General features: G+C 67.4%; 4 protein-coding genes across 4 annotated transcripts in view; 2 read left to right on the top strand and 2 right to left on the bottom strand.

Moving 5' to 3' along the window:
• The window catches only part of RHOBADRAFT_56417 (uncharacterized protein), a gene marked incomplete at its 5' end in the record, with an annotated part of 3,141 nt that extends 2,019 nt beyond the window's left edge, over window positions 1–1,122 (top strand). The window contains one exon of the mRNA XM_018418333.1: window positions 41–1,122. Coding sequence (XP_018267851.1) covers window positions 41–1,083 — 1,043 coding nt within the window. The 3' untranslated portion in view covers window positions 1,084–1,122. The remainder of the gene's footprint in view (window positions 1–40) is intronic.
• A 452-nt stretch (window positions 1,123–1,574) lies between these two features.
• RHOBADRAFT_47504 (uncharacterized protein) lies at window positions 1,575–2,793 on the top strand (the record flags this gene model as incomplete). The annotated part of the gene is made up of 5 exons (XM_018414995.1): window positions 1,575–1,654; window positions 1,733–1,788; window positions 1,867–2,345; window positions 2,421–2,595; window positions 2,741–2,793. 5 exons carry the CDS (start codon window positions 1,575–1,577, stop codon window positions 2,791–2,793), a joined length of 843 nt encoding a protein of 280 aa, XP_018267850.1.
• Window positions 2,794–4,222: 1,429 nt separating this feature from the next.
• On the bottom strand, window positions 4,223–6,191 carry RHOBADRAFT_18927 (uncharacterized protein; the record flags this gene model as incomplete). The annotated part of the gene is made up of 6 exons (XM_018412459.1): window positions 4,223–4,742; window positions 4,826–4,920; window positions 4,996–5,131; window positions 5,204–5,482; window positions 5,545–5,759; window positions 5,823–6,191. The coding sequence occupies 6 exons, from the start codon at window positions 6,189–6,191 to the stop codon at window positions 4,223–4,225; spliced, it is 1,614 nt and encodes a 537-aa protein (XP_018267849.1).
• A 478-nt stretch (window positions 6,192–6,669) lies between these two features.
• Window positions 6,670–9,317, bottom strand: RHOBADRAFT_19009 (uncharacterized protein; the record flags this gene model as incomplete). Its single annotated transcript, XM_018412464.1, has 9 exons — window positions 6,670–7,199; window positions 7,287–7,540; window positions 7,611–7,652; window positions 7,722–7,917; window positions 8,030–8,147; window positions 8,418–8,683; window positions 8,755–8,962; window positions 9,037–9,157; window positions 9,244–9,317. Coding segments are annotated over 9 exons (1,809 nt in total), but the record flags the coding sequence as incomplete, so codon positions are not given.
• Between the last annotated feature and the right edge of the window lie 671 nt (window positions 9,318–9,988).

Raw genomic sequence — 9,988 nt, 5'->3', positions numbered from 1 at the left:
CTGTGTCCCCCCCCCCCCACCCCCTGCTCTCGCGCAACAGAGTACCTGCAGTACGAGGGCACCAAGTTCTCCAAGTCGAAGAACGTGGGCGTGTTCGGCATCAACGCTCGCGAGTCGGGCGTGCCGGCGTCGGTGTGGCGGTACTACCTGCTCATGAACCGGCCCGAGACGAACGACTCGGAGTTCACGTGGGACAACTTTGTCGCGCTCGCCAACGCCGAGCTGCTCAACAACCTCGGCAACTTTGTCAACCGCGTCGTCAAGTTTGCGGTCGCCAAGTTTGGCGGCGTCGTGCCCGACCCCAAGCACGGCGCGTACGACGCGTCGTCGGGCGCGTACCCGTTCGCGGCCGAGGACGAGGCGTTTGTCGGCGACGTGAACCGGCTCCTCGCGACGTACAACGACCAGCTGTCGCACCAAAAGTTGCGCGGCGGCCTCCAGACGCTCCTCGCCGTCACCGGGCGCGGCAACCAGTTCCTCCAGGACAACCGGCTCGACAACGCGCTCCTCGAGCACAACCCGGCACGGTGCGCCGAGGTGGTGCTCGTCGCGCTCAATGTCATCTACGTCGTCGCGGCCCTGACGCACCCGTACATGCCGTCGACGAGCGACTCGATCCTCGCCCAGCTCGACGCCGTGCCGCGCTCGATCCCGGACGAGCTCGCGATCGACCTCTTGCCCGGGCACCGGCTCGGCGAGCCAAAGCACCTCTTTGCGCGCATCGACCCAAAGAACGTCGCGGTCTGGCGCGCCAAGTACGGCGGCGACGCGGCCAAGAAGGCGGTCGGTGCGGGCGACGCGGCGGCGACGGCCAACAAGCCGCTGTCGAGGAAGCAGCAGGACAAGCTCAAGAAGGAGGCCAAGAAGGCGGCCGACGCGGCGGCGGCGGCGCGCCCTCGGTCCGACGAGGAGCTCGCGCTCGAGGCGTTGATCAAGAGCCAGGGGGACAAGATCCGGCGGATCAAGCAGGGCGGCGAGGCGCACGAGGGGGACCGGGCGGTCGAGGACGAGGTGGCGAGCCTCAAGGCGCTCAAGGAGGAGCTCGACGCGCTCACCAAGAGTCTCGCGGGCGTGTCGATCTAGACTGGTCCCTCTCAGTGTAACTTGAGCATTGTGAGCATCTTTGTGGCCGTACGTGCGACGAGAGCGAGAGAATGCGAGACGCTGCGCGCGAGAGGAGGTGGGCTGCGACGAGGGTGGCCGCGCCTCTCTGCTTCTCCAGCTCGTGTACCCTCGCGCAAGTTCACCCTTCCAGACACAGTGCGTCTCGCCACCCTTTCCTCTCCCTTACTCTCGCAGCCTGCACCCACGCGGGCCTGCACCAGCGGCTGGGGGATGACGAGCGGGGCGACGAGGACGAGCAAGTTTTAGGCGGGCGCGCGACGGCGACGGGAGGCGGCGGGCGGGACTGCAGCGCGGCTCAGAGGGCAGTACACGGTGCAGCAGTGTAGGACTGGAGCGGCGCACGGGGATCAGGGATGGTGCAGGCGGCACAGGGCCTCGCACCCTCGACGAGCAAGTCGCTCACCTCTTCGTCTCCCTCCCTCCTCCCTTCTCTCCGACTTCCACCACAGATGGCTGCCCGTCTTCCTGCTGCTCTCCAGGCCACCGAGGAGGACATCTCCCTCCTCCTCCAGGCTCAGGCCCACATCGGGTCCGTCTCTCTCTCCCCTCCCCTCGCCTCGCCTCACCTCGTCGAGCCTCGTGCTGACCCTCCCTTGCCGCCGCGCAGCACCAAGAACGTCGAGAAGAAGATGGAGCCCTACGTCTGGAAGCGCCGCGCCGACGGTCCGTCCCCTCTCGTCTTGCTCGCCCCGCTCCCCTCCCAACGAGCTCGAGCTGACCCCCCTCTCCCCTCACGTGCAGGCATCAACGTCCTCAACGTCGGCAAGACGTGGGAGAAGATCGTTCTCGCCGCCCGCATCATCGCGGCCATCGAGAACCCGAACGACGTCTGCGTCATCTCGGCTCGCCCTTACGGCCACCGCGCCGTCCTCAAGTTCGCCGCCAACACGGGCGCCCAGGCCATCGCCGGCCGCTTCACCCCGGGCAACTTCACCAACTACATCACGCGCTCGTTCAAGGAGCCGCGCCTGATCATTGTCACGGACCCGCGCGTCGACCACCAGGCCATCCGCGAGGCGTCGTACGTCAACATCCCCGTCATCGCCATCTGCGACACCGACTCGCCCCTGTCGTACGTCGACGTTGCCATCCCGGCCAACAACAAGTCGAAGCACTCGATCGGCCTCATCTGGTGGCTCCTCTGCCGCGAGGTCCTCCGCCTCCGCGGCTCCATCTCGCGCGCCCCGGACGCGTGGCCCGTCATGGTCGACATGTTCTTCGTACGTCCCGCTCTCTCTCTCTCTCTCGCCCCACCGTCGGCTCACGTCACTAACTCACTGTTCCGCCGTTGCCAGTACCGCGACCCGGAAGAGATCGAGCGCGAGCAGGAGGCTGCCGCCGCCGCCAAGGCCGCCCCGGCCGCCGAGGAGCCCGCCGCGCAGAGGGCGTCAGCGAGTGGGAGATCAGCGGCTCCAACACGGCCATCGCCGCCGCCGCGTCGTCCAACGTCCCCGCCACCGAGGCCGGTCCGTACCCTGTCCCTCCTCTCCTCTCCCTCTCCCTCGCCCTCGTCCCCCTTCCTTCCCTTCCTCCCTCTCCCCCGACCCCGACCCCGAGCCTACTCTCGACCCGTGTACTCACCCGCGCCCCGATCCACACAATTGGCCCGCAACAGCTCTCGACTGGTCGGCCGAGGCGCCTACGTCCGACTGGGCCGCCGCCGAGTAAACGCATCGCACCGCGCCTGTTTCTCTCGCGCGTTTGCTTTGCTCGCCGTCGTTGTCGTCGTCGAGGAGGGTCACACAAAAAAAGTTGGGGTGCGAGGACGGGAGAGAAGGGACCTTTCTCGATTGCGCGTTTCACGTGCATTTTCTCAAGTATCCCACGCACGATTGTTTGTCGCTCGTTGTCGCAGAGAGGAGAGCGAGAGCGAGAGCGCGCGGCTCGAGCGCAAGTAGGAGCTCGTCAACGACGGGCCGCCGACGTCGCCAGCCTTCGTCGGCGGCCCGTCGCCAGCCTTCGCTGCCCATCTGCTTCGGCTCGCTCGATGCTGTCGAGCGCTATGTGCAGGCCCCGCACCTCAAAGAGTGCGCGCCGAGCGCGCGACGACGAGGACGACAAGTCGTCGTCCACCCTTCCTCGCTCGCACGGACCCCTCTCTCCCTCTCGCGGCGCTTGTCGGCCTTCCCTCTCCTCGGAAGCTCGCGCCGCACAGGCTCGAGCGTGCCCTGCCGCCCGCTCGTCGGACGAGCGACGTTGAGTGAGCGTTGACCCGAGTCCTTCGCGACGAGGGCGCCTTCCTCTCTCGCGTTACAGTCTTCTAGGTCTGCATCCTCTCGCTTGCTGCCCGTCGTTCGTCGCTCGAACGCGGCTGCGTCATCGTGCTCGACCGGTGGGCATTGCTCGACCCGCCGCTGCGAGTCAACGTTCGTCCTCGCGCAGCGTCTCGCAACCGGGCCCTCTCGCTTTCCGCGCTGGCGCGTGGGCCGCAGCGCAGGCCGCAGGACGGAAACGTTCGTCGCCTCGCGCCCTCGCTCGCTCGCTCGTCGCCGCCGCCGCCCGAGCGAGCGAGCCTGCCGGATGTGCCGCTCGCCAGCTCGGGCTTGTGCTCGACGACCGTCCGCTTCTCGCTGCATGTTCTCTCGCGGTGCCGACGACGCATTTGTCTTCTAGCTGCAACGTCGCCGCCTCCTGTTGATGTCGAGAGAGTGAGAGTCTGAGAGCCGCAGCGGTTCCCGCCCTGCGCACCCAACGGAAGAAACAGATGCAGCTGGCCGGCCTTCCCAAGTCGACCTTCCTCGGCTCGCTCACGGCGCTAGAGCTCGGCGAGGTGCCGCGCGCACTGCCACGACGCTCAGAGCTGGGTGCAGAGCTGCAGCACGCTGCGGCACAGCTCTCGAGCGACGAGGCGCGAGCGCTGGTCGATGCGCTTGCCCTTCGCTCGAGGAGGGGCCCGTGCGCTCCCCTACGCCGCTGTTGTTCGCGCACGGCTCGCCCGTCGACTCTGTCGTCTCTCTCTCAAGGGTCCCACCGGTTCACTCGGTTGCGCGAGAGGCGTCGAGGAACGACGCCAGAGCCGGCTTCCTGATGACCAGCGCTTGACGGATCTCTCGCCGCCGACACCCGCTGCGGCTAGATCTCTCGGCGCGCTCGACGGTCACGACACCTCGCTACGACTGGACGAGGTACGAGGGAGACCTGGGGCGATATTGCAGTGTCGACAGGAGGGGAGGGGGAGAGAGCTAGACAAAGTCGTACCCGCTGCGCACGAGGAGGACGAGGGCAGATCGTCAGGCTCTGTACACGCACGCTCGTCGCAACACACACACAGAGAGAGAAACGTGGGACGCACCCTCCAGCCGGGGGCGCAGATGGCGAGGCGAGCGTCGTCTTCCTGCGCGCGCTCGAGGGAAAAGTCTGTTGGCAACCCGACGTCCGGCTGATGGCGCCAAAGAGAGAAAGAGGGAACGTGAGCGACGCACTTTTCGCCGCTCGCGACGCTCGGGAAGCTGTTGAAGAGCCTCGGGTCCTTGGGCAGGGGCGACTCGTCAAAGTAAGGGTGCCGGAGCGCCTCGTCGGCCGTGATGCGCCGCTCTGGGTCGTAGGTGAGGAGGCGTTGCAGGAGGTCGAGGCCCGAGGCGGTGAGGTAGCGGAAGGTTGTCGAGAGGGTCGAGTATCTGCAGGACGGGCGAGGAGAGAGAGCGAATCAGGGTCGGTCGGCGAGGACGCTCGAGGACCGAAAAGTGGAGCGAGGACGCACGGTTGCGCAGCCTCGACGTTGAACGACTTGGCGTTGGGGAGCTTGCGGAACCCTGGCCACATCTCGTCGGTCGGGCGGCCGAGGAGCTTGAAGATCTGCGAGTGCGGGAGGGAGGTCAATTCTCGCTCTCAGGAACTGGTCCACCAACATCGACGCGAGAGGGGGCGCACCTGGTTGACCTGGTCGATCTCGCCTCGACCCGGGATGAGCGGCTTGCGCAGGATGAGCTCGCCAAAGATGCAGCCGATCGACCACATGTCGACCGCGGTCGAGTACTCGGTCGCGCCAAAGAGGAGCTCGGGGGCGCTGCGAGGGTGCAGAGGACGAGTCAGTGGCGCGTCGTGACCGCAGAATCGCACGAGACGAGAGAGGACGCACCGGTACCAGAGAGTGACGACGAGCTGCGTCATGTCGCCGAGCGGGTCGCCGTACGTCCTCGCGAGGCCAAAGTCGGCCACTTTGATCTGCCCGCGGTTGTTCATGAGGAGGTTGCTCGTCTTGAGGTCGCGGTGGACGATCCAGTTGTCGTGGCACATGGCGAGGGCCGACAGGAGCTGGAGCATGAGCGTCTTGATCTCGGACGCGAGGAAGGGTGTCGGCATGTTTGCGAGCAGGGTTTTGAGGTCGTGCTCGATAAAGTCCATGACGATGAAGACTCTGCGTACGACGAGGAGCAAGGTGAGTGGCGGCAGGACGGGCGAGGGGAGAGAGGGACGCACTGGGTGAGGGTGTCGCCGACGACCACCTCGCGAACGCGGACAATGTTGTCGTGCGGGACCGTCATGAGCGTCTGGATCTCGCGCAGGCTCGTGATCGGGAAGCCGTTCTTCTCCTTGTCCATCTTGAGCTTCTTGAGCGCGACGATATCGCCCGTCGTCTTGCACCGCGCGCGAAAGACGATGCCGTAGCTGCCCTCCTCGATCTCGTTCAGCCGCTGCGGGGGGCAGAATCGTCAGAGCTCGGAGTCGAGTGAGAGGGACGAGGAGGCGGGACGCACCTCGTAGGAATAGACGGAGCGACAGCTCTCGAGGAGAGGGTGCGCCTCCCTCCCGCGCCGAGGTATCCGCCTCGCCCGCCCCTCGAGCCGCGCCGGCGTCCTCTCCCTGCTCGTCGCACTCGCACTCGCGCTCGCCGTCACGCTCGCCTCGGCTGCGGCGGCGCGCGAGGCGCGCTCCTTCTCGGTCGCGAGCCGGGCAGCGAGTGCGGCCTTCTTTGCGCGCTTGAGCTCGCGCGCTGCGGCGAGGTCGGCCTCGTCGTCGTCCCACTTGGACTTTTTGCGCGGCGGCGGCTGGTCGGCTGCACGCGCGAGGGCTGTCAGCGGGTGCGTTGGCCGAGAGGAGGTGGGGAGAGATGAGGACGCACACATCGCTCGAGAGGCTGGCGCTGCACGGGTGAGAGCTCGCTGTGCTGCTGCAGGTAGCTGGACGCAGTTGCGAGCTGTCGGCAGAGCTCGAGAGGGTTGGCGCGTCGACGGTACAAGGTCGACCTCGTCGCCTCCTCCTCGAGCTCCTCGAGTCGACCAAGGCTCGCTCGCGTCCCTCGCCGTCTGCAGCCCTGATTGCTCTGGCCGTAGCTGTCTCTGCGAAGCCGTTCAATCTCGGAGTGCTGGAAAGATAGTGCGATTGCGCGCTGCGCCGCCGGTCAGGGTGCGACGACGCGAGACGAGCGGGAATCAGGGGAGAGCGAGGGTGGCTACGGGGCACAGAGAACGACGGGAGGGTGACAAGGGGGAGAAACAGATGACGAAAGGTTGCGAGGGGGGGAATCGACAGGGTCCAACATCGACAGCGAGAGCGAGACAGGGAGAGGGACAGGGAAGGGGAGGAGGGGAAGGGCGGCGTCGGCTAGTCGCGCTCTGACGTGTCGCCGAGCAAGCTCGACGTCTCGCTCGCGGTCAAGTCGTCCTCGACTGCTGCGCGGAGAAAAGAGCGAGTCAGATCCGAAAGTGCTCGCACGACAGGGGCTCGAGGAGGGAGGAAGAGGGAGGGGGGGGACGCACCGAGGAAGCTCGCACGGCCGAGCACGACGACGCCCTCGCCCTGACCCGGATCCTCCTTGGCGAGGTTGAGGTTCTTCATGCACGACATGGCGACGAGCGCCGGGCCGAGCATGGCGAGCGCGAGCCAGTTGAGGATCTTCTGCACGTCGACGTACGACCGCTCGATCGCGAGCCGGGTCGCCGAGCCCGGGTCGAACGACAGGGCGTACGGGAGCGAGGCAATGATCTGCTGGATCTTGTCCCAGTCGTCGGCGGCGAGGTGGCGCTGCAGCCGGCTCGGGAGGGCGGTCGACCACACGGCGCCGGCGATGGACCCGCCGACGGCGCCGCCGACCTGCGTGATCGTAAGGAAGATGGCGGTCGCGATGGCGACGTCTGCAGATGCGAGAACGCGGGTCAGGCACCGTCGAGGGCAAGAGACGAGGGCAAGAGACGAAAGCGAGAGAGAGCGAGAGGACGGACCCTGGTGCTCAACGACGCCCTGACACCCGATCTGGACCGCGATCGTCGTGAACCCGCCGCCGACACCGCCGACGACCTGGCTCATGACGAGTTCGAACGTCGACGACTTGAGGTCGCGCGAGCGCATCATGAGCCACACGCCGACCATGTGGATCAGGACGCCGAGGATGCCGAACCACTTGTACCGGTTCGTGAGCTTGGCGAGCGACCCGGCGACGATGGCGGCGACGCAGGCGGCGAACAGGTACGACTGGCTGTGGAGGTGAGGAGAGTGGGCGTCAGGAGGGGTCCGAGGGAGAGGGGAAGGCTCGAGAGAGGGCGCACCTGATGTATGAGGCCTCGGCCGGCGAGTGACCGCGAGCGACTCTGCGAGTGGACGGCGGCGCATGAGTGCCGGCTGCTGATGGAGGAGAGAATGAGGGACAAAGGACGCACTGGAGGAAGCTCGTGAAGAAGCTCTCGTAGCAGAACTGCGAGATGAAATGGAAGAACCCGACGAGCGACCCGCTGAGGATGGTGCGGTTCTCGAGGAGTCGAGGCGGCAGGAGCGGGCTCGCGGCGTACTGCGCCTCGTAGTAGCCGAAGAAGACGAGAATGCCGAAGCCGGCGACGATCGAGACCCAGATCTCGGCTGCGCGCAGACGAGGAGGACGAGTCAGGGACGGGTCGACGATGTCGATGGACGCTCCGAGAAAGAGAGAGAGAGAGAGAGAGAGAGAGAGAGAGAGAGAGTTGGGACGCACGCTCGGCCCAGCTGTCGGGAGTCTTGGTCGCGAGCGTGAACGGCAAGAGGAACAAGATGCTGCCGGCCGTGAGCGTGACGAGGCCGACGACGTCGAGGTCGCGCCACAGCTCCTTGGCCTTGCTCCACGTCGTCGCGTTCCACCGCTGGCGCTTGTCGAGCTCGTGCGCGGCCGCCTCGGCGGCGCTCGCCATGCGGCGCTCGTGCGTCGGCAGGCGCTCGTGGTTGGTGACGGGCGCGCCCGTCTCAAGGTCGACGTCGACGTCGGCGAGCGGCGAGTGATGTGCGGGGAGGTGCTCGTGCTTGAACCGAGCCGGCGAGGTCGAGGGCGAGGATGGCGAACGGTGGTGGTGGTGGTGGCTGCTCATCCAGCTCGCGCGAGTCGCAACGCCGAACCCGAGGTCGCGTGTCGTCGGCTTGCGGCCCTCAGCGAGCGCTCGGCGCTTGATCTTGCGCCACTCGAAGCACAGGGTGAAGAAGAGGACGCAGGCGACGAGCGGGAGGAGGGTGCCGAAGACGGCATACGCCGCGCGGTACCCTGCCGGGCCTTGGCGCTGAAAGAAGGCGCCGAGAGGAGGACCGATCCAGGTCGTGAGGATCCACGGGAGCGAGATGGTCGAGGTGATGAGGCCGCGGTTCGCCAAGGTGGTCGTGTCTGCGGGGCTCGACTCGTCGTCAGGGCTCGCCCGCTCGCTCGTTCGCGACAGGGAGAAACGGGGGACGCACCGGCGACGATGATCTGCTGCGCAAGCTGGATACCCTGCCCGCCGAGAGCAGAGAGGGCGCGAGCGGCGAGGTACACGCGCGCGTTGGTCGCCGCCGCCGTGATGATGTACCCGAGCGAGTACAGCGTCGCTGCGAGGCAGATGCCCTCGGCTCGGCCGAACACGTCGAGGATCTTGGTCATGGGCGGCTTGCCGACGGCGTAGCCAATCTGCGAGGATGCCGGCGAGGAAGCGAGTCAGTGACAGTGGTGGCGAGAGACTGAGAGGGAGAGTCGGGACGCACCGACATGACAATGACGACCGAGCTGAGCATCGAGTGCTCGCCGAGCAAGCTCAGGAAGTAGGGCTCGACGGTCGGGATCGTGTTGCCCTCGAGCGAGGTGAGCGTCGAGATGAGGTAGAGCCTGCGGAAGGGGGGCGAGGACCGAGGTCAGGACGGGTCGGCGCTCGTCAGACGCAGAGAGAGAGAGAGAGAGAGAGCGGGACGGACCCTGCATAGATGGTGAACAGTCCTCTTCGACCCCAAGTCCTCGCCATGAGCTCCATCTTGACGACGCCCCACTGCTTGTCGCCGTCCGAGGGCGCGATGTGCCCGCTCGCCCGACCGCGCTCGCTCGCCGCCGGCACCTTGCGCGGTCGTCGCGGCGAGCCGTCGTACTGCGTCGTGCTGCCCCACGGGTTCCCGCCGTCCTCCTCGCCGAACCCTGCCGCGGCGAACGGCGAGCGATGCGCGCCGCCGCCGCCGCCCTCTCCATCGCTCGGCTCTGCGTCGCCGTCCGAGTCAAACACGTCGTCGGTCGGCCGTCCATCTGGGCCGGTCGGGACCAAGCGCTCGCGACTGCGCGCCCACCGCCTCCTGCCGCCGGCGCCCGCCCCGCTCTGAGCGGCCGCCTCGGCCTGGGCCTGGCGGCCGAGCTTTGCGCGCAGGATGGCCTCGACGTCGTCTTCTGCTGGCGGGAACGAGCCGTAGCTCGTGCTCGGGGTGGCCGAGCCGCTGGTCGAGCCCGTGAGGGTCGACGGACCGGCGACAGCAGCGCCGCCGGGCGTGGTCGCCCCGGCACGCGAGGCCGAGTCGGCGCGGGCGGCGTTGGTCGACGCCGTGCGGGCGAGAGAGGCGGGCATGGTGGACGGTGGGGCGGGAGCGCCCGCTGGCGAGGCGGGACCGGGACCGAGGTGAAGGAGCGAGGCGGGTGGAAGGGGGGAGCGGGTCACGAGTGATGTCGTTGCTGGTACTG

The sequence above is a fragment of the Rhodotorula graminis genome, assembly GCF_001329695.1.
Source record: "Rhodotorula graminis WP1 unplaced genomic scaffold RHOBAscaffold_19, whole genome shotgun sequence".
Classification (NCBI taxonomy): domain Eukaryota; kingdom Fungi; phylum Basidiomycota; class Microbotryomycetes; order Sporidiobolales; family Sporidiobolaceae; genus Rhodotorula; species Rhodotorula graminis.
This window is presented reverse-complemented; position numbering and strand designations above follow the sequence as displayed.